This window comes from Delphinapterus leucas, chromosome 1 (genome assembly GCF_059928025.1).
Source record: "Delphinapterus leucas isolate spDelLeu-1000000601 "Yukka" chromosome 1, BTC_Dleu_Yukka2, whole genome shotgun sequence".
NCBI lineage: Eukaryota > Metazoa > Chordata > Mammalia > Artiodactyla > Monodontidae > Delphinapterus > Delphinapterus leucas.
In genome coordinates this window covers 20,781,779-20,802,210 of record NC_143129.1, presented here as the reverse complement: position 1 = coordinate 20,802,210, position 20,432 = coordinate 20,781,779, and the positions used below count along the sequence as shown (strand labels likewise).

At 36.6% G+C, this 20,432-nt stretch overlaps 1 protein-coding gene across 1 annotated transcript in view; it reads left to right on the top strand.

Moving 5' to 3' along the window:
- Positions 1-20,432, top strand: part of USH2A (usherin) — a 777,251-nt gene that overhangs the window by 134,435 nt on the left and 622,384 nt on the right. The window contains exon 11 of the mRNA XM_022579226.3: positions 17,902-18,097. Within this exon, the coding sequence (XP_022434934.3) occupies positions 17,902-18,097 (196 nt within the window). The remainder of the gene's footprint in view (positions 1-17,901; positions 18,098-20,432) is intronic.

Below are 20,432 nucleotides of genomic sequence, written 5' to 3'. Positions count from 1 at the left end.
AAGGTCTTGGCCCAAAAGAGGCACACGTCTCTTCTGATACGATCCTGTTGGGGGAGAGCACGTCACATGGCTACACTAGTTTAATGGAGGGCTGGACAAAGGTAGTCCCTAGTGAGGGAGCCACTTTCTAGCTACAGCTGTGGACTAGGGAAGAGGAGAATGGATCAGGATGCAGAACCTGTCATCTCTGCTTGGTGCCCATGTGACAGAAGGTAGCCCAACAGTGAGAAGTATGTTTTCTTCTATTGATACATTCACAATAGAGTGGCTTCTCTTTAACGAGAATCCCTGAGAATATAGTACTTCATCAGCACCTTGGGGTTACCAGACCAATACTGATGGCAGTGCCTGCTTGGGGGTGGATCCTGTGTAGTGGCAGAGGCAGCTGTGGAAGGTGGTCTGCTTCAACCGTGTCAGCACGTGTTAGCAAAAGAGGCCTGGACGTGGGTGGGAGGAGAACCAGCTTGCATGCAACGTGGAAGTCTCGTTCATGAGCACCTATGAGGGAGAGGCCCCAGGGACAAGCAAATGAGACAATAATCACTGCCCCTCTAGGTGCTCCCAGACGGGACAAGTGCAAAGAGCAAAACTGCATGGATGAAGCTTCGGGATCATAGATCTTGAAGGCAATTTCAAACTAGGAGTATTTTAAGGCTTTTAGCGAGATAGCCACCATATGATACATATATATGTATATGTATGTATATATGGATAGATATAATGTATACATATGTACATTATGATTAAAAAGTAAAACCTTATTTATTTGGGATTATAAATAAAAAGTACATCTTTATTATTTTTTAAATTTTATTGGAGTATAGTTGATTTACAATATTGTGTTTCAGGTGTACAGCAAAGTGATTCAGTTATACACACACATATATTCATTCTTTTTCAGATTCTTTTCTCATATAGGTTATAACAGAATATTGAGTAGAGTTCCCTGTGCTTTACGGTAGGTCCTTGTTGGTTATCTATCTTATATATTGTAGTGTGTGTATGTTCATCCCAGGCTCCTGATTTATCATCCCCTCCACGTTTCCCCTTTGGTAACCATAAGTTTGTTTTCTTTTTTTAAAATTAATTAATTTATTTTTGGCTGCGTTGGGTCTTCGTTGCCGCGCGCGGGCTTTCTCTAGTTGCGGAGAGCGGGGGCTACTCTTCGTTGCGGTGCGCGGGCTTCTCATTGTGGTGGCTACTCGTTGCGGAGCACGGGCTCTAGGCGTGCGGGCTTCAGTAGTTTTGGCTTGTGGGCTCTAGAGCACAGGCTCAGTAGTTGTGGCGCACGGGCTTAGTTGCTCCGCGGCATGTGGGATCTTCCCGGACCAGGGCTCGAATCCGTGTCCCCTGCATTGGCAGGCAGATTGTTAACCACTGCACCACCAGGGAAGTCCCATAAGTTTGTTTTCGATATCTGTAAGTCTTTTTCTGTTTTGTAACTAAGTTCATTTGTATCATTTTAAAAAACTAGATTCCACATATGATTAATATCATAGATATTCTTTCTGTGTCTGACTTACTTCACTTAGAATTTATCTATTTAGATATAGATATAGTAAGTATGTTTTAAATATTAGTGCATCATAAGGACCCTTTCTATGTGTTTTTGATGATACTGATTTATTCAGGAACAGAACATAGCCAGACTCCTTCCTTCTTGGCACACCAACCCAATGTGCTGAGCATTTCCAGAGGCAGGTGTGCTCCCAGGATCAAGGGCAAACCCGTGGCAAGGGCACTAGGCCCTCCAGTCTTCTGCAGAACTGGGGAGTGTTTCAGATCCTGGTGTGCTGCAGAACTGGTCTCTACCTTGATCTACCCACACGCGGTTTAGGTGCCATGCATAGGAGTGCCACATTGTGAAATGTGTAAGATAGATTGGCAGACAGATGACATGCTGCTAAAAGTGCATGAGGACAGAAACTAACCAGTAAGAATCTCATAGGTTCCATTTGTTTTGCACTTGCCATGTACAAAGTATTATGCCAAGGATGTTTGGTCAATTAATTCAGTCCTTACCAAAGTTGGTAAAGTAGTTACCGATTTATCCATTGGGTTGTTAAGGACAGTGAACCTCGGAGAAGTGAGGCAACACCTCCAAGATCACACAAGTAATAATGGGGTAGAGCAGAAATTCGAAACTTGTATTATCTGTTTCCAGAGTCCAACCTGAGGTTAGAAACACTGGCTCTTAAAGTGCCTGGCACATAAAAGAAATCCATAGCAGGTTGCTGAACTGGATATTTATGTACACTATCCAAAAGTAGAAAGGAAACATCCATTTGTTTTAGGCTTGTTATTCCAAATCTTATTAATTTAATTCTATTAAAAAATCCTAAATATTTAGGAAATAACAATGTGTATATAATTCAGTCGCAAACTAATTTCTTAGAACCAATACAATTCTCCAGTGGAGATTTGGGTGATACTGATGAGTTAATGTAGCCCCGTTGGTGCTTCATGTGTACCAAGGATTCAGGTTATTATCTTACACATAAATTAATTTGAATATTTTGTAAAGGCACTTTTTAAAAGCCTGATTTATTTAGTTTCTTTATCATCTCAGATAAACATCTCTTAATATATTTGGAATTCACATTTTCACTGATTCAATAAGCTAACAGTACAGTAGGCAAGCATACTACTCTATAGGTTCACAGCAACTTTGATCATTTTTACTAAAATAAAACAAAAAAGATTGTTAAACCAAATGATTTAACTTTCCTAAAAGCCTATTTCTGTACAAAATTAACTAAACACGTGGAGAATGTATTTTTTCGTGCTGGAAGTATTTTTTAAATGCTACTGTGAGATCTTTCATTTTGATAAAGTCAAAACCCCATCCCGTTAATAACCACTATAGTAATTTTGCAGCAAATTACAATAAGACCACACTGTACAGCTGTGCCATTCAGATGACATTTATGAAATGCTTTAATTTAACATGGTGTGACGTATATCATATGCATCTTTCACAAGTTATAGCTTATAATCTCTGAGTGAAGTAGACCTAAACCAGAGGGGGAAAGGATGATGCACTATGAAATTATACCCCTTTGCGAAGTAGAAGGACTATAATTATAGTACTTCCTCTTAAAAAACCATTCAAGTATGTAACCATTGCTGGGAAGAGCAATATGTGGGGAATCTCTTTACACGCTTTCCGTCTTGAACACTCAAAAGATTGAGAAAAAAAAAAGTATTCCGTTGCTACTATCACTTTGTTTGAGCATACTTCAGAACTTTACCCTTCTGCACTCTCCTTAGAGATTATGGTGGTGAAGTTTGGAAAGCACTTTCTCAGAAATGCCTTTTGGAGGGGGAGGGGAGCTATAAAAATATACCAGCCTGCCAAATGACAGGCATTGTAGAATGGAAAAGAAAAGACATCTTGGTTTTACACCAGTGTGGAAGCTTTTCCTCTCTAATGAATATTTTCGATAGCGGAGCAAGGTGATAAACAGCAGTATCACAAAACACTTAAACGGAAACAAGTATTATGATGTACATTATTCACCTGGCATTCTCCAATTTGTGACATTTATATGTGGCAGAAACCACTGCAGATTCATTTAATTTTGAAGTGGAATGAATACCTTACAAAGGTAGCCTGTTACATTCGTGTGGACTTTTCTTCTCTAGAGAGGCAGAAGCTTAAGGAAAGAAGTCATTGTGTCTATATTAGAAATATGGAGTAATTCTCAGGGTCCACTTCTTAGGGCTGAGTGAGCTCCTAGCAGGGAGAATATACTGTATAAAGATAGATAGATAAATAGATAGACAGACAGGTAGATAAATAGATAGGCAGATACATACATAGACAAATAGAGATATACACATTTTTTCCTTAGAAGCACCAGCAGCTGCAAATGATCAGGTATTTCATAGATGCTTTTTTTTTTTGAAATGCTAAAACCAGGCTATTTCCAGAGCTTACATTTAGATGCTTAATAATATAAATGCTCCAGTGTTAAATCAGTTCAGAAAGACCGTGTTTCTCTGATGCTCAGTGATGGACCTATCAATAATTTGATGAGATACAAGACTAAGTTAGAAGAAAAGAGAGTAACAGCGAGTCCCTAGGAATTGATAATGCAGTGACAAAATAGGTAGCAAGTACTTAAAGAGCTAGTTCTTAAATCTTAGTGTTCATAAGAATCACCAATAGAAATTTTTAAAAATGAAGATTCCTGGGCTTGTCCTTCAGGGACTTTTATTTCTATAGGTCTGATTGATTTGGTCATAGGCAGTCAAAGGACTCAACTTTGGAATATACTAAACATATGTTGGATATAGGTTTGTATATTCAAAAATTTTCAGTATTTAAAAATGGTATGTATCCTTCTTTGAGACAAGTATTTTTAAAACTGAATATGTTTTATTTTTACATTTGAATGAAGGAGAATTTGGAGTAAATATTTTCTCAGAACCTATTCCAGATATTACTAAATCTACCAAAACCGAGTAGAACTTGTGATTTATAGTTCTCTAATATTTGAAGTACCTCCTGAGCACATTTCAATGCTATAACAATTACTTTTAAATAACTCATCCAGTCAATAAACAAGTATTTAGGGGATGCCCCTATGTACTTGGCACTGTGCTAATCAAGGTTACGTAATAGTGAATGAACGAATCACTCAGGGACTGGTAAATGAAATTTAACCTTCCTGAAATGTATTGTTTACTAATGTTATCTAGGAATAAATTTTGGAAAGATTGAATTTTTTTCATTGCCAGTGATAAACCCACCCCAGCTTCAGAATTTCTGTCTTTAAGCATATTCTTTTAAACAGCATTCTGCCCATCCACTTTCCATAGTGTCTCCTCAGCGTGGGGTCTTGCCATGGATGTGTGCCCTGGTCCATCAGTTTTGAGAGTTCCCAGAAGCTAGGCTACTCCAGTCCCTTCAGTTCCCACTGCAGATTTCTCGCCATCACTTGTTTTGGATCAGCAGTACCCCTCCCACTTGTAGTCACCCGTTCTCCAAACGTTCTCAAGTGTACTGCACTTGGGGTTCGAGCTTTCAGGTCTTTCAAAAGTCAGATGCCCTCTGACTTCTATCTGCTTTGTCCTACGCTGACACTGATGCCACACATGTCTTGTGACTTGGTTTTTTTGCACTTGCTTCTCTTTGGGGGGTTTCTAGGGATAGTTGGTCACCTAGTTCTGTTATAAATATTTTTCTTGGCTTCTTCTGGTTTTGCTTTTTAGTTGTGTTTTTATTTTGGGATTTGGAGAAATTCACAAACTCTGTGGCCATGTAATCATTGTCCCTCATTCCCCTGGAGCCTCTTTTGACTTGTATTGCCTAACCTAAACTGAATATATAGAATACATGGCAGAAATGTAAGCCCAAGCTCTTTTGTTGTTTGTCTTCCTATGTGATGCCTTCTCCTTCTCCTTCTTTCTCAACCTATTTCACCATCAGTGACTGTCCTTTCCTCCACTTTCACCTACTCACCACAATATTCAACTGTACTCAACTTTCCCTACACCCACCCCACACCCACTTATTTTCTGATAGTTTAAGTCTCTTATGAAACGGGTAAGAGAGGCAATAAAGACAAGTGGGGATGAACAGCAAAATGACTGCATCAGCAAGTAGCAGCCAGGCACTGAGAGAAGCTGATTGTTTTCTGAGCCAGAAGACTGATGATGGGGAGGAAAAAAGAACAAACTAAACACAGAGTAAGTAGGCAAAAGGGAAAAGAAAAGACAAAATTAGCCGAATAGAAATTGGACAAGCAATAGTGAAAATGAAAAAACTCAGTAGTCGTGTTTTTTCCATAAAGATTAATAACATTGACAAACTGATCAGTAGAAAGAAGAGAAAAACAAGTTGCCAATATCAGAAATTAAAAAAAGGGACATCACAGCACATTCTACAAACACCTATATAGGATCCTAATGAATATTATGAAAAACTCTCTCCTAAGAAATTTGACATCCTAAGTGAAGTAGACAAATTAATATAAAGCGAACACAAAAGGAAATAGAACATTAATACATACCTAACAGAAGAAAAAATAGAAAACCTAAATAGCTTCCTATAAAGACATTGAATTTGTAATCAAAATTCAAATTTCCTTTCAACAAGGAAAACTTCAGGCCCAGATGACTTCATTGGTGACTTCTCCAATAGCATAAAGGAATAAATCATGTAAGTCCTACGTAAACTCTTTTAGAAAACTGAGGAAGAATGTGTACTTTCCAAAGTGTTTAATGAGGGCTACTTAACCTTAATCTCATAACCTGACAAAACATTTAAAAACAAGTCCATTTGAACAAGTCAGATGTTCCATATGAACATAGATGTAAAATATCTTAACAATATAATTTAGCAAATTGAATCCTGAAATATATAATAATATTTGAACAAGTCAAATGTTCCGTATGAACATAGATGTAAAATATCTTAACAATATTTTAGCAAATTGAATCCGGAAATATATAATAAAGGTAATGCATCATGACTGATTGGCATTTATTCCAAAAATGCAAGACTGGTTTAACATTTGAAAATCAGTTAGTGCAATAAACAACATAAATCTCATAATAATCTCAATAAGTGTTGAAAAACTTTTGAAAAAATTCAGAACACTTTCATGATAAATACGCTCTCCATACTAGAAACAGAAGAAAACTTATTCAGTCTGAAAAGGGCATCTTCAAAGAAACTTAACATCATACTTAACAATAAACGTTAAACATTTCCCCTGTAAGATCAGGAACAAAACAAGGATCCTTGCTCTTATAACTTCTGTTCAAAGCTGTAACAGAGGTTGAAAGGAGTACAAAATGAACAAAATAAAATCACGGATGTCAAAAAAGAAGCAAAACTATTGTTATTTGCAGAAAACATGATACTAGATGGACAGTGGAGACAGAAGACATTGCCTTCTGTGGGGTGAGGGGCGCAGACATCAAGCCCCTCACCCCATATTATCACTTTTCTCTTCCTACCGTTGTCCTCCATAAGGCCATTAAAAATTGGTTAATAATCTAAAGAAGAATAGTGTTTTTGCTATGCAGATGTAGCTACAGAACAATCCCTGAGCAGCAGTGCCATCCAGATTGCTGCCATCAAGCCCTTCCAGTAGAGACTCTGGGGCTATCACTGAGGTATGGTAGTAGTGTCACATGACACTAGAAAGGCATATTGGGGTCACATCGTGGAATTTGGACTTTGTTCGGTAGGCAATAGGGAGCTCTTGAATATCTTTGAGCACGGAAGTGGCATGGTGGTGTGCCAAGTCAGGGGAGAGCAGTGCGTTACAGGCATTGCTTAGAACTGCTAGTACTTGGTGATCAATTCGTGTATCATTCTGCATACAATTCCTGGGCAATGCTGGCAATTCTGAGGGAAGAACTGGTAGAAACTGAGAGGTATTCCTCGCATACTATGACCTCATGCAACTCACAGGGTACATAGTGTGTGGTTGTATGTGATCAAACATTTGTTGATAACAGCATGAATGAATGAGTTCTCCAGCAAGAAGGAGTAGGAGTTGAAGAATTTCTATTCAAAAAAATCTATAGTCACCTCTATAAAAGAAAAGATTATTCTAAAGAATCTACTCATTAATTAAAAGATTTTTTGCCCTCATTTGTATTTCTGTTCAAACAAAACCCTGAAAATCTAATTTAATTTCCAGGGCAGGCTTCCCGTTCTTAAACTTTTGAGTTTGCTTTTCAAATTCTTACTTTGTTTGGCAGCGTCCACATAACCTCATTGGCTTTTAGTGAGTTCTGTGAGAAGATGTAATCTACAGAACATTAGATTTTCCTCTACCACCAGCCAAATGAGTGCTTAAGAAGACAGATATTTCTCCTGTTTTAAAAGTGTTGCTTTGAATTACTTAAAATGTAGTGTCTATTACATAGAGGACCTCTAATAAATATTGACTGTTCTCACCTAATTTATTAATCTTTAACTCGTACGTCATTATCTCTAAGTGATATTTTTCACACACACAAAAGAAATCACGTATGGATTATCTGATGCCTCGAGTCACCATGATAGAACTCCATCTCTTAATGTAGAGGATGGGTGAGAAAGCTGACTAGGATAATGATTGCAGAGTCTTACTCTTTCCTGTTGTCACTAATCTTCCTGCCAAATTCGTTGTTGCAATTGTTAACACAATTGACTGTGCATATCCACCACTGCTACATAGCCTGGGACAGCAGACTTTTGCAGTATGGTCCAGAGTAGAGAGACCCTGAGCGTGGTCACTGGGTATAGACAGCGCCCATTAGCAAACATCGGGGCAATTCAGAGAAATTCACAAATTAATAACTGGACTGCTAACCTGCTTCTTCCACTGTGGGTCCGGCTCCTCACAGGTATTGGCCATTGCCTTGACCTTCCTTAGGTCTAGCACTCTTGCCATTGCTGCTGTTACGTTTGTAGCTTATCACAAGCAGAGTGAACTTAGCACAGTGGTTATGAGCATGGATTTGTCCAGCTAACTGTCTGGCCCTCAAGAAGTAACTTGATCTAAGATCCGGTTTCTTCTGCTGTGTGAAATGAAGAGTCATTCATTTCCCAAATGGGAAAATGACTAAAACTGCTGCTATTGTGGACTTTACATTGTCAGGTGGTTTGGGGAGTAGAGGGGGAAGGTAATCATCAGTCAATGTAAAAATAAGTAAATCTCTTTACTAAGTTAATGGATGTGGAAGAAACAGGACAAAGTAAAAGGCCTCAGGAGTGCCATTTGAAGGAAGGGAGCTGCAATTTAGATACATAGTCAAGGCAGGGCTCGTTAAGAAGGGGACATTTGATTTGAGCCCTGATGGTGGTGAGGGAGTTAGTTGTCTGGAAGTCTGTAGGGAGGGACCCAGGCAGAGAGAGCACCCTGTGCAAACACCCTAAGCTGTGGGTATCCCTGTTGTGTTCAAGGAACAGAAAAGAGGCCATGTGGCTAGAGTGGAAGCAAAAGAGAGGAGAAGGCACATCCAGAACCTTGGAAATCCTGGGTTGGGATGCAAAGGATTGGCATTTCCACTTTGCCAGTGCCTGCTACGCAGCCGTTAGGTGCTTTAGAAGGTTGAAGAAAGTTGGATGGTCAATCCTTTGATGAATTTACTACCTACTGTTTAATCATTAGCAGTGTGACATATACAGAGTAATAGTTATATATACCACTAGTGTTTTCTTTTCCCCCAAGACGCTGACATCTCTGCCGCTTGCATATCTATAAGATAAAAAAAAAATTTTTTTAACATGCTCAGGTATAACAGATGACATCATCTGTACAGCCCCACCTTCTTCTCAGAATGTTCCATCTTTTGGACCTAGTCTGGACCAATGGCCCTCTGGGCTACCTGCTCAGCTATTAGCATGGACTTGCCACATACCTGAATCTCCATCTCCTGGATCCCATGCCTTGCATTCTTGTTGCTATTATTGTCGACTTTCTCATTTGCTGGTATCTTATCTCCCAGTACCTTCCTGAGAATGGGAGTTAAATTTAGAAGGTATTGCTTCCAATAATTTAAAATAGTTTTATTCATAATTTAGAAGGTATCGTGTCCAATAATTTGAAGACAATTTTATTTATAATTTGGAAGGTAGGATATAGTTTTCTGGGTTGCAATAATATTACAGAACACTTCAATGATATTCTATATTTTATATGTGACTTATTTTATTGGTTTCTAGAAATTTTTGTGTCTTCTTTCTATTTCTGATATTTGAATGCTTCATGAGATTGTACGTTACTGTAGTTTCTTTTTTTACCCATTAATTTTGCTAGCACATGGTGAGCCTTTTTAAACTGTGGCTTCATGTAAGGAAAAACGTTTATGCTGTATTAATGCTTTGATAATTTCCTCATTTTTCTTTTTTTTGTCCTTCTGGAAATTCTATATTTTTATGTCATTTTTCTTCTATTATTGTTATTCTTTCTGAAGAATTTTCTTAACTTTATCTTAGTCTTTTTATTGAGATTTTTATTTTGCCTATTGTATTTTTAATATTCAATAGTTCTTTCCTTCACAGGTTGCTTCCTAAGGCTTTTTCTGTTCTATGTTTTTATTTATTATTATTATTTTTTAATAAATTTATTTATTTTTATTGATTTATTTTTGGTTGCATTGGGTCTTCGTTGCTGTGTACGGGCTTTCTCTAGTTGCGGCGAGCAGGGGCTACTCTTCGTTGTGGTACGCGGGCTTCTTATTGCAGTGGCTTCTCTTGTTGTGGAGCACAGGCTCTAGGCGCATGGGCTTCAGTAGTTGTGGCACGCGGGCTCAGTAGTTGTGGATCGTGAGCTCTAGAGCACAGGCTCTGTAGTTGTGGTGCATGGGCTTAGTTGCTCCATGGCATGTGGGATCTTCCAGGACCAGGGATCAAACCCGTGTCCCCTGCATTGGCAGGCAGATTCTTAACCACTGCGCCACCAGGGAAGTCCCATTCTATGTTTTTAAATGAATGCAACTTTTACCATAACTTTCTGGGGATAATAGTTATAGCAGTGTTTTATTTGTTATTGGTTGATGACTTCTTATATTTCTCTTCTCTGCATTCCTTCTTTCCCTTATAGATTATTATTTCTTCCCCTTTTTTTTTTCCTTGGTCCTAAATGGAAAATAAGTCTGGCTCCTGGCTTTCTAGAAGCAGTGTAAGAGAAGTGGAATGGTGGCAAGGGGTGAGGGTGTACATACACTCTCACTTAATCCTCCAATTTCTGTCCTACCTGTTCACCCACTGCTGATGGTCTAATATAATGGAGCTGGTTATCTTAATTTTTTTTGGCAATAAGACCAATATCACCATGGAATAGGAGTGTACCTGGCTGTGTAGGATTAAAAAGGGAATTGGAACTCTAAATACTTGTTTTGTAGAACTCTTCTAATTCAGGATTCTCAACCACAGCACGATGGGTATTTCTGGCTGGATAATTCTTTGTTGTGGGGAACTGTTCTGTATATTGTAGGATGTTTAGCAGCATCCCTGGCCTCAACCCACCAGATGGTAGTAGAACCCCTCTCCCAATTGTGACAACCAGAAAGTCCCCAGCCACTGCTAAAAGTCCTCTGGGGAACAAAATCACCCGCAGGTGAGAGCCATTGTTCTGATTTCAGAACTTATCCTGCTTTTTTCAGTGTTTTATCACTTGTAAACCTTAAGGCTTTCAGAGCCTTAAGGCTAAGGTTTTCCTTTCTGTAGGAAAAATCAGTTTTCTTGTTTTAGAAATACAACTCACCTGACACGCATATTGTAGCTTCTTACTAGTTGAGAGTATTGTCAATATTCATTTATATTTCTTCCTTCCATTCTCTGTCTTTGAAACTTTTTGGGAAAATTTATTTGTTCTCTATTGCTCTCTCTAATCATTAAAATTATGGATTATAATTTTTTTAATCATTAAAATTATGGATTACAATTTTTAAAATTCCTATTTTAGTAAAATATCAGGAAGAGAGGAAATAGGCTCATGCTTAATCTTCTGGCTTTTTACCTTGAGAGAATTTCCAGGCCAAAGAACAGAGTGGGAGGTAGAGCTCAGGGGATTCTCTGAGTTGAAGAGGTGGAGCTGACAGTGTGGGGAGTCCAAAGTGACTAGAGTTTGCAGAGAGAGCAGCACAGAGAGATAATCCCAGAGCTCTATAGAGTATCTTTCTTAAGTCCTCAGCTGACTATCAATTATTGCATGTGTGTGAGGCTGGGGAAAGAACAACCTGAAAGAATTAAATGTAATCGTGCTAAGCACTCATGCAAGGCTGTGAATAGTGCCTGTTTCCACTAGCCGAACTAGAAAAACCTCATGAGTCACAGGATATCCAATAGAGTACACAGAAATATCTTGCCTCAAGAGTAGAGAATAGTCCTAGACTAATCACTGCCCCAGGACCACCTACTAAATCTTAAGAGCAAGACCCAAAGGAACTGTTTCCAAGTAACTTAACTGCATCCCAGGACAAAGCTCAGGAATATTTATAGGAACACTAAAATATCTAGCACCCAAAAAGAGAAAGTCCACAAAATCTAGCACCCAATTAAAAAAAAAAAATACCAGGCATGCAAAGAAGCAGGAAAATAAAACCTATAATGAGGACAAAAATCAATTAATCACAAGTGACCCAGAACTAAAACAGATGTTAGAATTACCAGGCAGGTACCTTAAAACAGATATTGTAACTATGTTTCAGATGTTCAGAAAGTTGCATAGAGACATACAAGGTACAAATAGGATACAAATCAAAAATCTAGAGAGGAAAGCTGCAATGTGTAAAATGAAAATAAATTGGGTGGGATTAATGGTACTTATACATTGGAGAAAAGAGTAATAAACTTGAAGTCATAACAATATAAACCATCTAAAATTAAACATATAGAGAAAAGATAATTTAGAAAAATTGAAACAACATCAGTGAGCTGTGGGACTACTTCAGGAGTTGTGATATATGTATAACTGGAGTGCCCAAAGAAGAGGAAGAGTGAAGATAGAGACAGAAAAGAATTTGAAGAAATAATAACTGAAAAATTCTAAATACTGTATAATGAAAACCAAAAAAACCACCAACCCAAGAAACTCAAGAAAAGCCAAGAAGAAGAAACATGAAGAAAACTGCAAAAAGCACATCATAATTGAATTGCTTCAAACTAGTGATAATTTTCTCTTTAATGATGAAGATAAAATATTAAAGCAGCCAGAGGAAATAGATAAATTATTTACAGAGGAAAACCCATTAAGATGATAAGAGTTTCCTATTAAAAATAACGCAAGCAAAAAGACGGTGATGCAACATACTTAAAACACAGAAATTAAAAAAATGGTGTACATAGAATTCTATACCTAGCAAAAATATCTCTCTGAGATAAAGGGAAAGTAGACATTTTTTACAATATATAAAAATGAAAGAATTCATCACAAGCAGACCTGCATGCAGTATAAGAAATGTTAAGAAATCCTTCAGCCAGAAGTATAATGATACCAGATGTAAACATGAACTTACACAAAGAACTGAAGAGCTCCAGAGAGAGTAGCTACATGGGTAATTATATAAGATTTATCTGATTATTTAATTCTCTTTAAAAATAATTGGCAGTTTAAACAAAAGCAATAATGCTGTATTAAAATGTTTATAATACATTTACAATTAAAATGTATGACAACAATAGCACAATGTTTGAAGAGAGAAAATGAACTATAATATCGTAAGGTTCTTATTACTAAAGCTAATCACTTCAAGGTAGACTGTGATAAAGATATACCCCATAGACTTCAAAGAGACCACTAAAAATAATAAAACAATGTGCTGTAGCTAATAAACCGAAAGTAAGATAAAATGGAATCTAGAAAATTTAAAATAAAGAAAAGCAGGCAGAAATGAGGAACACAAACAGTTGAAACAAATATAAGGAAAATAGCAGGATGATGGATTTAAAACTAACCATGTCAATAATCACATTAAATTTAAATGTTCTAGATACTCCATTTAAAAGTCAGAGATTGGAAGATTGGATTAAAAAAAAGTAAGACCCTGCCAAAGGATTATATGCTGCCTACAGGAAATACATTTCAAATATAAGACACACATAGGTTAAAAATAAAGGATGATTAAAGATATACTATGCAATTACTAATGCTAAGAAAGCTGGAGTGACTTTATTAATATCAGAAAATATAGATTTTAAAGTAAAAGTGTTTCCCGGGGTAAAGATGGTCACATTGCAAAACAGGTCAATTCATCAAAAGGGTTTGGTACGTAAATTCTTAACATTTATGTACCAAACCACAGAGTCTGTGCAACTATACCAGTCAAAAACTGATAGAAATGAAAGGAGAAATACAGAAATCCGAGATTGTAGGCAAACATTTCAATACCCCTTTCTCAATAATTAATAGAACAAATTGACAAAATCATAAGTATAGAGGTTAAAACAGCACTGTCACCCAACTTGACTTAATTGATGTTTACAGAGCGCTCAGCAGCAGCAGAATGCACATATTTTTCTAGTCTACACAAAGCATTTATCAAAATGAATCAAATTCTGGACCATAAAACAAGCGTCAGTAAATTTAAAAGAATTCAAGTCATGTAGAGTATGTTATCTGACCGTAATCATTAAATAAAATTGGAAATCAATAACAGAGTAATCTCTGGAATATCCCTAAATATTTGGAAACTAAATAACACACATCTAAATAACCTAAGGTCAAATAGGAAATGAAAGGGAAATTAGAAAGTATTCTGAACTGAATGAAAATGAAAACACAACATATCAAAACTGTGGGATGCTGGTATAGCAGTCCTTAGTAAGATATTAAAAGCACTAAATTGTCTATATTAGAAAAGAAAAAAATTCAAAGAAAAACCTTTCTCCTTAAGAAACTAGAAAATGAAAAGAAATGACCCAAGCCAGGCTAATCAAAATTATTTTCGAGTTTCTAACTAGAGCTCACAGGGGCATCCCTTTTCCCTCATTGTTCATGTGGCTGAAAGCATGCAAGACCAAAACTTACAAAACCAAGATTGTGTTTTAAGCCTTAAAGAGCTAGAAAATTTCTCTGGCTTAAAGTATGAACATGTTTGTTTGTTGTTAGAAACAGTAACTGTACCTCGTTATTTGTTTTCCTTCTACATTACTAATAGAAATTTCAATATTATTTGGCCATGCGATCATAGAGAATAAACTGTATTTCTCAGCCTCCGTGGCAGTTATGTATAGAAACGTAATTTAAGTTCTGGTCAGTGGTATTGTTTCTGTTAACTTTCGCCTCTAAAATGGTGGCTTAAAACCATGAAAACCATTTACTTGGTTTAGAATTCTATGGTTTGGCTCAGCGGTGGTCTGGGCTGGCTTGGCTGATCGTGCCTGAGCTCTTTCATTTATGTGGTTAGCTAGCTTGTCAGCTGGCAGTCAGATGATCCAGGAAGGCCTCACTCACGTGTCTAGTGGTTGTCAAGCAGAAGGTTAACTGGGGTGATAGGAGAGGCTATTAGCTGGGGCTTCTAATTCTCTTCCACATGTCCTCAAATCCTCCAACAGGATAGCTTGAGCCTGTTTTACAAGGTGGCCTCAGGGTTCCAAGCCCAGCTAGAGAGAATCACCTCCAAGTTTGCAAGCATTTCAAACTTCTGCTTGCATCATATTTGCTGACTTACTACTGGCCAGATAAAATCAAATAAGTCAACCGAGGGTTAGGGTTAGAAGTATTCTATCAAATAGCATGGAAACAGAAAAGTGTTGTATCTGACTTTTTGGAAGTGTATTTTTTAAAGGGAGGGAGTCACACTCTTCTCTCTACTTCTTGGCGGACAAGAATTGGTCTTAGAGTGTGAATAGATTTATATTCCCTCACATAAAAGGGAGAGAATCTACAGTGAGTTGTACAGAAGTGAACATGTATTTTCAGGTGAGTTTTGAGAAACTGATTATAATGAACTCATTTATAAACTATAAAGCCTTTTATCATTTACTTTTAAACCACATTTTAAGGTATGGCTAACATAGAGAAATTATAGGCTATATGCGTTATGCAAATACTTAGGTTAATGAAATAAGAGTAAAGTTGTGTTATCTTATTTGCAGCCGAGTTTCCCATATGGAGACATTTCATTTTATTGAAAAAAATATCCTGTAAGACCAAAATGTTGCACAAATCAAGGCAATAATGAACACTTTTTAGATCTATGTAAAAGATGACTAAGAGTTAGGTGTAAAGAGGAAAAGTAGACATACATTAGGGAGGAGTGAGGAGTAGGGAGAGATAAGACAGTTAAATGGTGACTAACTGGGGTGCAGAAGCCTTTGGCGATGTCTAGTTGTAGGGGAAACTAAATAGATGTTATAAATTGCAAAGTAAAGTTCTCACTCTTCTTTCACCCCAAATCTTTAGTAAAATGTATTACTTTTTAAAAAATGAGAGCTCCTCTTCTGAAATTTCAAGCTTCGTGTCTAGAATGATACAGGGCAGAGCTCTCAGGTGGCAGGAAGACTCCCAAATGGAAGAAGCAGAAATTTAGGGTCAAGGTGGCCATGAGAATATCAGTACATATAGAAGTTTTAAAAACTGAAGGAGAACTTTTGTCCTTCAACAGGAGTGGAATGAGGGTTCCAGGCAATCTTATCTAGATTTCAAGAGGAAGGGAAGCTCCAGGTGATACATGCCTTACATCTGAATAAGAATATAACAAAATAAATAGAAGATAAAGTTTTAGCACAGAATACACCTTTATTTCTCTTCAGCCTTTTCACTCTTTCTTGCTCTAGATTTTTGAAAGAGTACATTTTACACGTGAGGTGTATGCAAGGTTATTCTTTGAGAGAAATGTAAAGTATGTCTAATTCCTGAAGGTGCTTGCCATCTGGAGAACAAGACTAATATATGTGAAACAAGCACAAAAAAAAATAGGGGATTCATTAAATGGTAATGGACTTGAAGTGTTATATGTATGTAATCAGAGGTCTATTCGATTCTCATGGCTGTAAGTAACTTATACCCGTCAATAAATGCCATTTATTTTTGAAGACCAAATCAAATACCTGTTTTGAGCCATAATCTGGTTTCCACGGGGCGGGGTAAGAGTGTGGGTGTGAAACAAAGCCAGACACTGTGGGGCAAGTCACAGTCCTTGCATATCTTTCTGACCTGTATGTGTCTTTGATATTGATGTGCATTATTGTCTACAACTCCGTCCTGCGTGTATAAACCTTTATTTTTCAGAGTACGAGACATTTTGTATCATGATCTTACCCTTAAATAATGATTCCAGTGAGTTCCTATTTTCCAGATGAGGAAAAATGAGGCAGTGATAGATTTTTAACAACTATTTAATTAAAAAACCCTTCTCTACCTCTTTGTAACTGAATCCCAACCTCATGTGATATTTTTGGATATCCCTGAGATTAAAGGTAAATCAAACCGTGCCTTTCCACAGGTAGGTAACTTCCCTTTGTGATAACCTTGCCTCCACATGTGGCATGCTGGATTCAGTCTGAGTGTAAGGAAATTATGGGGAGACAGGCCAGTGACTTTATGAGAGATCTGATGTCTGTATTCACATCTCTTGTGAAAGTCCGAAGTTATTATTGAATTTCTCAGATTTATTTCACGTGTTATATGTATATATTCCCTAGTGAAAGGTTTTAGCTGTTTCTTTAACCAACATAGCAGTATCTATGCATAGAGTAGATAAGCATTATCTAGTCTATGTATTTTCATTCTCAAACAGCAGCTTGAAGAGGAAAAATTCTCCTTTGTTCAGCTGTTATTTTAGTTGACAATGCTCTAAAACAAGTAACTTTTTTGCATTTTTTACCACAATGTAAGTCAGTTAAATATACTTGATGTGATTAATTCATAATATAAATGAGCCATAAATATGCTGAAATATTCCTAAGAGTAGAGTTGTGTAAAAGAATGTTATTAGGGTCATTATCAGGAGGCATAAATGGATACTATCAAGAACTTTATTTTAAACATTGTTACAACCTTGGTGGAGTGATATTATTATAGAAAGATTCTTCCTCAGTTGAAGCACTGGGCATGCGCAGAACAAGTTTGGATCAAGGAGTAAATGAGAGGAGTGAAACAGAGAGGTGGAGATTAAAGACTAAATTAACGGCTGGCCCTTTTCTATTTTCAGTCTCCCCATGACTGTATTTTGATTTCTTTACATGGCGCTTAAGGCTTAATTCCGCTTCCCTTTTAGTCATACACTACTGACTTCTATGCGGTTTATTTCCATTCAGTTCTATATATCCACCCTGCTGAAGCTCTCCCATGTTTCTGTGTCAGGAGGGGAAATACCTGATTACCTTCTTGTCTGTTTCACATTTAAAGTGTTTTCCCTCCCTGCCCTCTCTGTCTTGTACCTAATGAGCAAATTATCTAAAAATAGAAACGTTCATCACCCTACAAAATGTTGTATCTTCTCTAGATCGGAGGCCAGTGTAATTGTAAGAGACGTGTGTCTGGCAGACAGTGCAATCAGTGCCAGAACGGATTCTACAACCTACAGGAGTGGGATCCTGATGGCTGCATTCCGTGCAACTGTAATGCCTCTGGGACAGTGGATGGAGATATTACCTGTCACCCAAATTCAGGCCAGTGCAAGTGCAAAGCAAATGTTATTGGTATGTGTAATGCAAAAGTTTGCAGTCACATCTCTATTACCATCTGGAATAAAATCCTCTATTTGATTTCTTCTCTGAAGAGTAAAGCAAATTTCCTTGCTCAAGGCAGGCTGGGAAAAAAAAATTTGGTTGAAATTAACTGTCTAAAAATGACTAAATTAATAATTCTCTCAAACTACAGCTTGAAGCTTAGTTTAATCAACCCTTTAGAAGTTTCTTTATTCCGTAGATGCATTAGTTCACATGGTCCCACACTAATAAGTCATAGAAAAATATAATTTGCTCACTGCATAGATGTTTCTTTTAGAAAATTAGCACTTTTTCAAAATGCTTTACACTTAATGAGTTCTAAGCAACTCATTTCCATGCTAGTTTTCTTAATAGACCAAAATAAATGGATTTTTTCCGAAATATTCTGTGCTGCAGGGTCCTTTGTGATAAATCTTTCCATTTTTTTCTATTATATTTCTTTGAACTGTTCCTATGAAATGCAAAATAAGTCAACATAATTCCACAGATCATGTATATTGCTAGGGTTAGTTATAAAGGGCCATATAATTTTAATTTTGTACTTCAGCACCAAGCTGATTATAATAAACAGCTACCTTTGGTGTTATTTATCATTTTTTTATACAAGACGTGCTTTTTTTGTTTGTTACTCCCACAGGTATTTTTCAGAAATTAGATTTGATTATAGCAATTTATTACATCCAACATTTTTGAGGGGAACCACAGCCATATAAGGACAAAATTTATCAAGTGCCCGAAACGCACTATGTACATAATGCACTTTGAAATTTTGATATATGAGAATATTATGAGAGGAAAGTTTCCAGATAAAGTGAGCCTTGTAACTGAACACGTCTTGGTTCATATAGGAAGTTTAAAAAAGACCTTTACCTTTCTATTGTCATTCAAGACACCAAGCCTTCCATGGTTTTTCTAACACTGACCTGAACCTTATAATAATAAAAACATGCCTGGCAGACACACACACACACACGTGCCCGCAAACGTGCATATACACAAACATACGAACATATCATTTGGAGTAACATTTTCATTTCTGTGATATAACACTAAAGCTAATTCTTTATCTTTTATATATGTTGGTATTCATGCACCATTTTGTACAATTCAGCTAGACAAGCATTTCATTTAATTTAATAGAAAAGAATATGGGCTTGCGCATATTGATGGTATTACACAAGATTTATAGTATTACACAATTTATGGTATTACACAAGGTTTCTCTGGTTTAAAGAAGATTAAATCAAAATCTTTACCAAAACTTGCCCTTTTGCATTTTAAGCCTACAAAAGCTAACTTTTCAGGGACAAAAAGAAAAGAACAACTAACATAAATAGAAGCACACTTTTGTATAAGTTTATCTGTGATATTGAATGAAGTCCTCCAAGTTCAGTCCATACAGCATCCTTTGTTCTTTGATATAAAATATCCTTTAAATTCAAGCTGTGAAAACAAAATTTAAAGAAAGGGCTTTAGGGACAATCAAATGGTTACAGCTCTGTATCAATAAAATCTTTCCTGTGGTAGTTAGATTCCAGAGCTTAAGGAAGGATCAAAGAATCAAACTTTACTATTTACTTAAAATTTGTTATGGCCTCCCTGCCATTTACCTGTGTTATTGGTTGACCAGGTAGTTTTCTGCGGGAAAATATAAATACATACTTTTTGAAGATGAAATCATCAGTTTAATATTACTATCTCTAGAGTGATTTCTGCACATACAGTATTTTTTAATAGAAATGTAAACTTGATATGTATATGTATTTCTTTTCCTAATGGGACTAGCAAGTAACCTTATTCAATTTTACCTTGTTCATATGATTAAAAAAACAACAGAAAATACAAGTATATGTTGTATGTGCTTCAGAAAGCAAACTGTTCGATTTAACAAAACTGTTAAAGCTTACTAATGATTCTATCACCAGTAAAATACATTAGCACCAATAATTTTATTAAAGTAGGTCATTCATCTAGAATAAAAAGGGAGAAGAATGTGAATTAAATGCCAAGTGTGCTAACTCGCCTGTACTTTTTAACACCGAATGTGATGCCCTGTAGGCCTTCCTGAGTATGGTTAGGAATAGATTACCTGTCAGGAATATGTATGGCATATTCAAATAAGCACTGCGCATATTTTTAAAACTGATATGATGTGAATCCATGTAGACCAATTTTAATAGTTCAAAATGAGTCATAATTCTTGTTAACAATACAGTTATTTTTAAAATTTGCAGCAATAGTGGTCCTTTTTTATTTTCCTTATTGAAATTAAATGATATGCCTTAGGTGAGTCATTCATCACTGT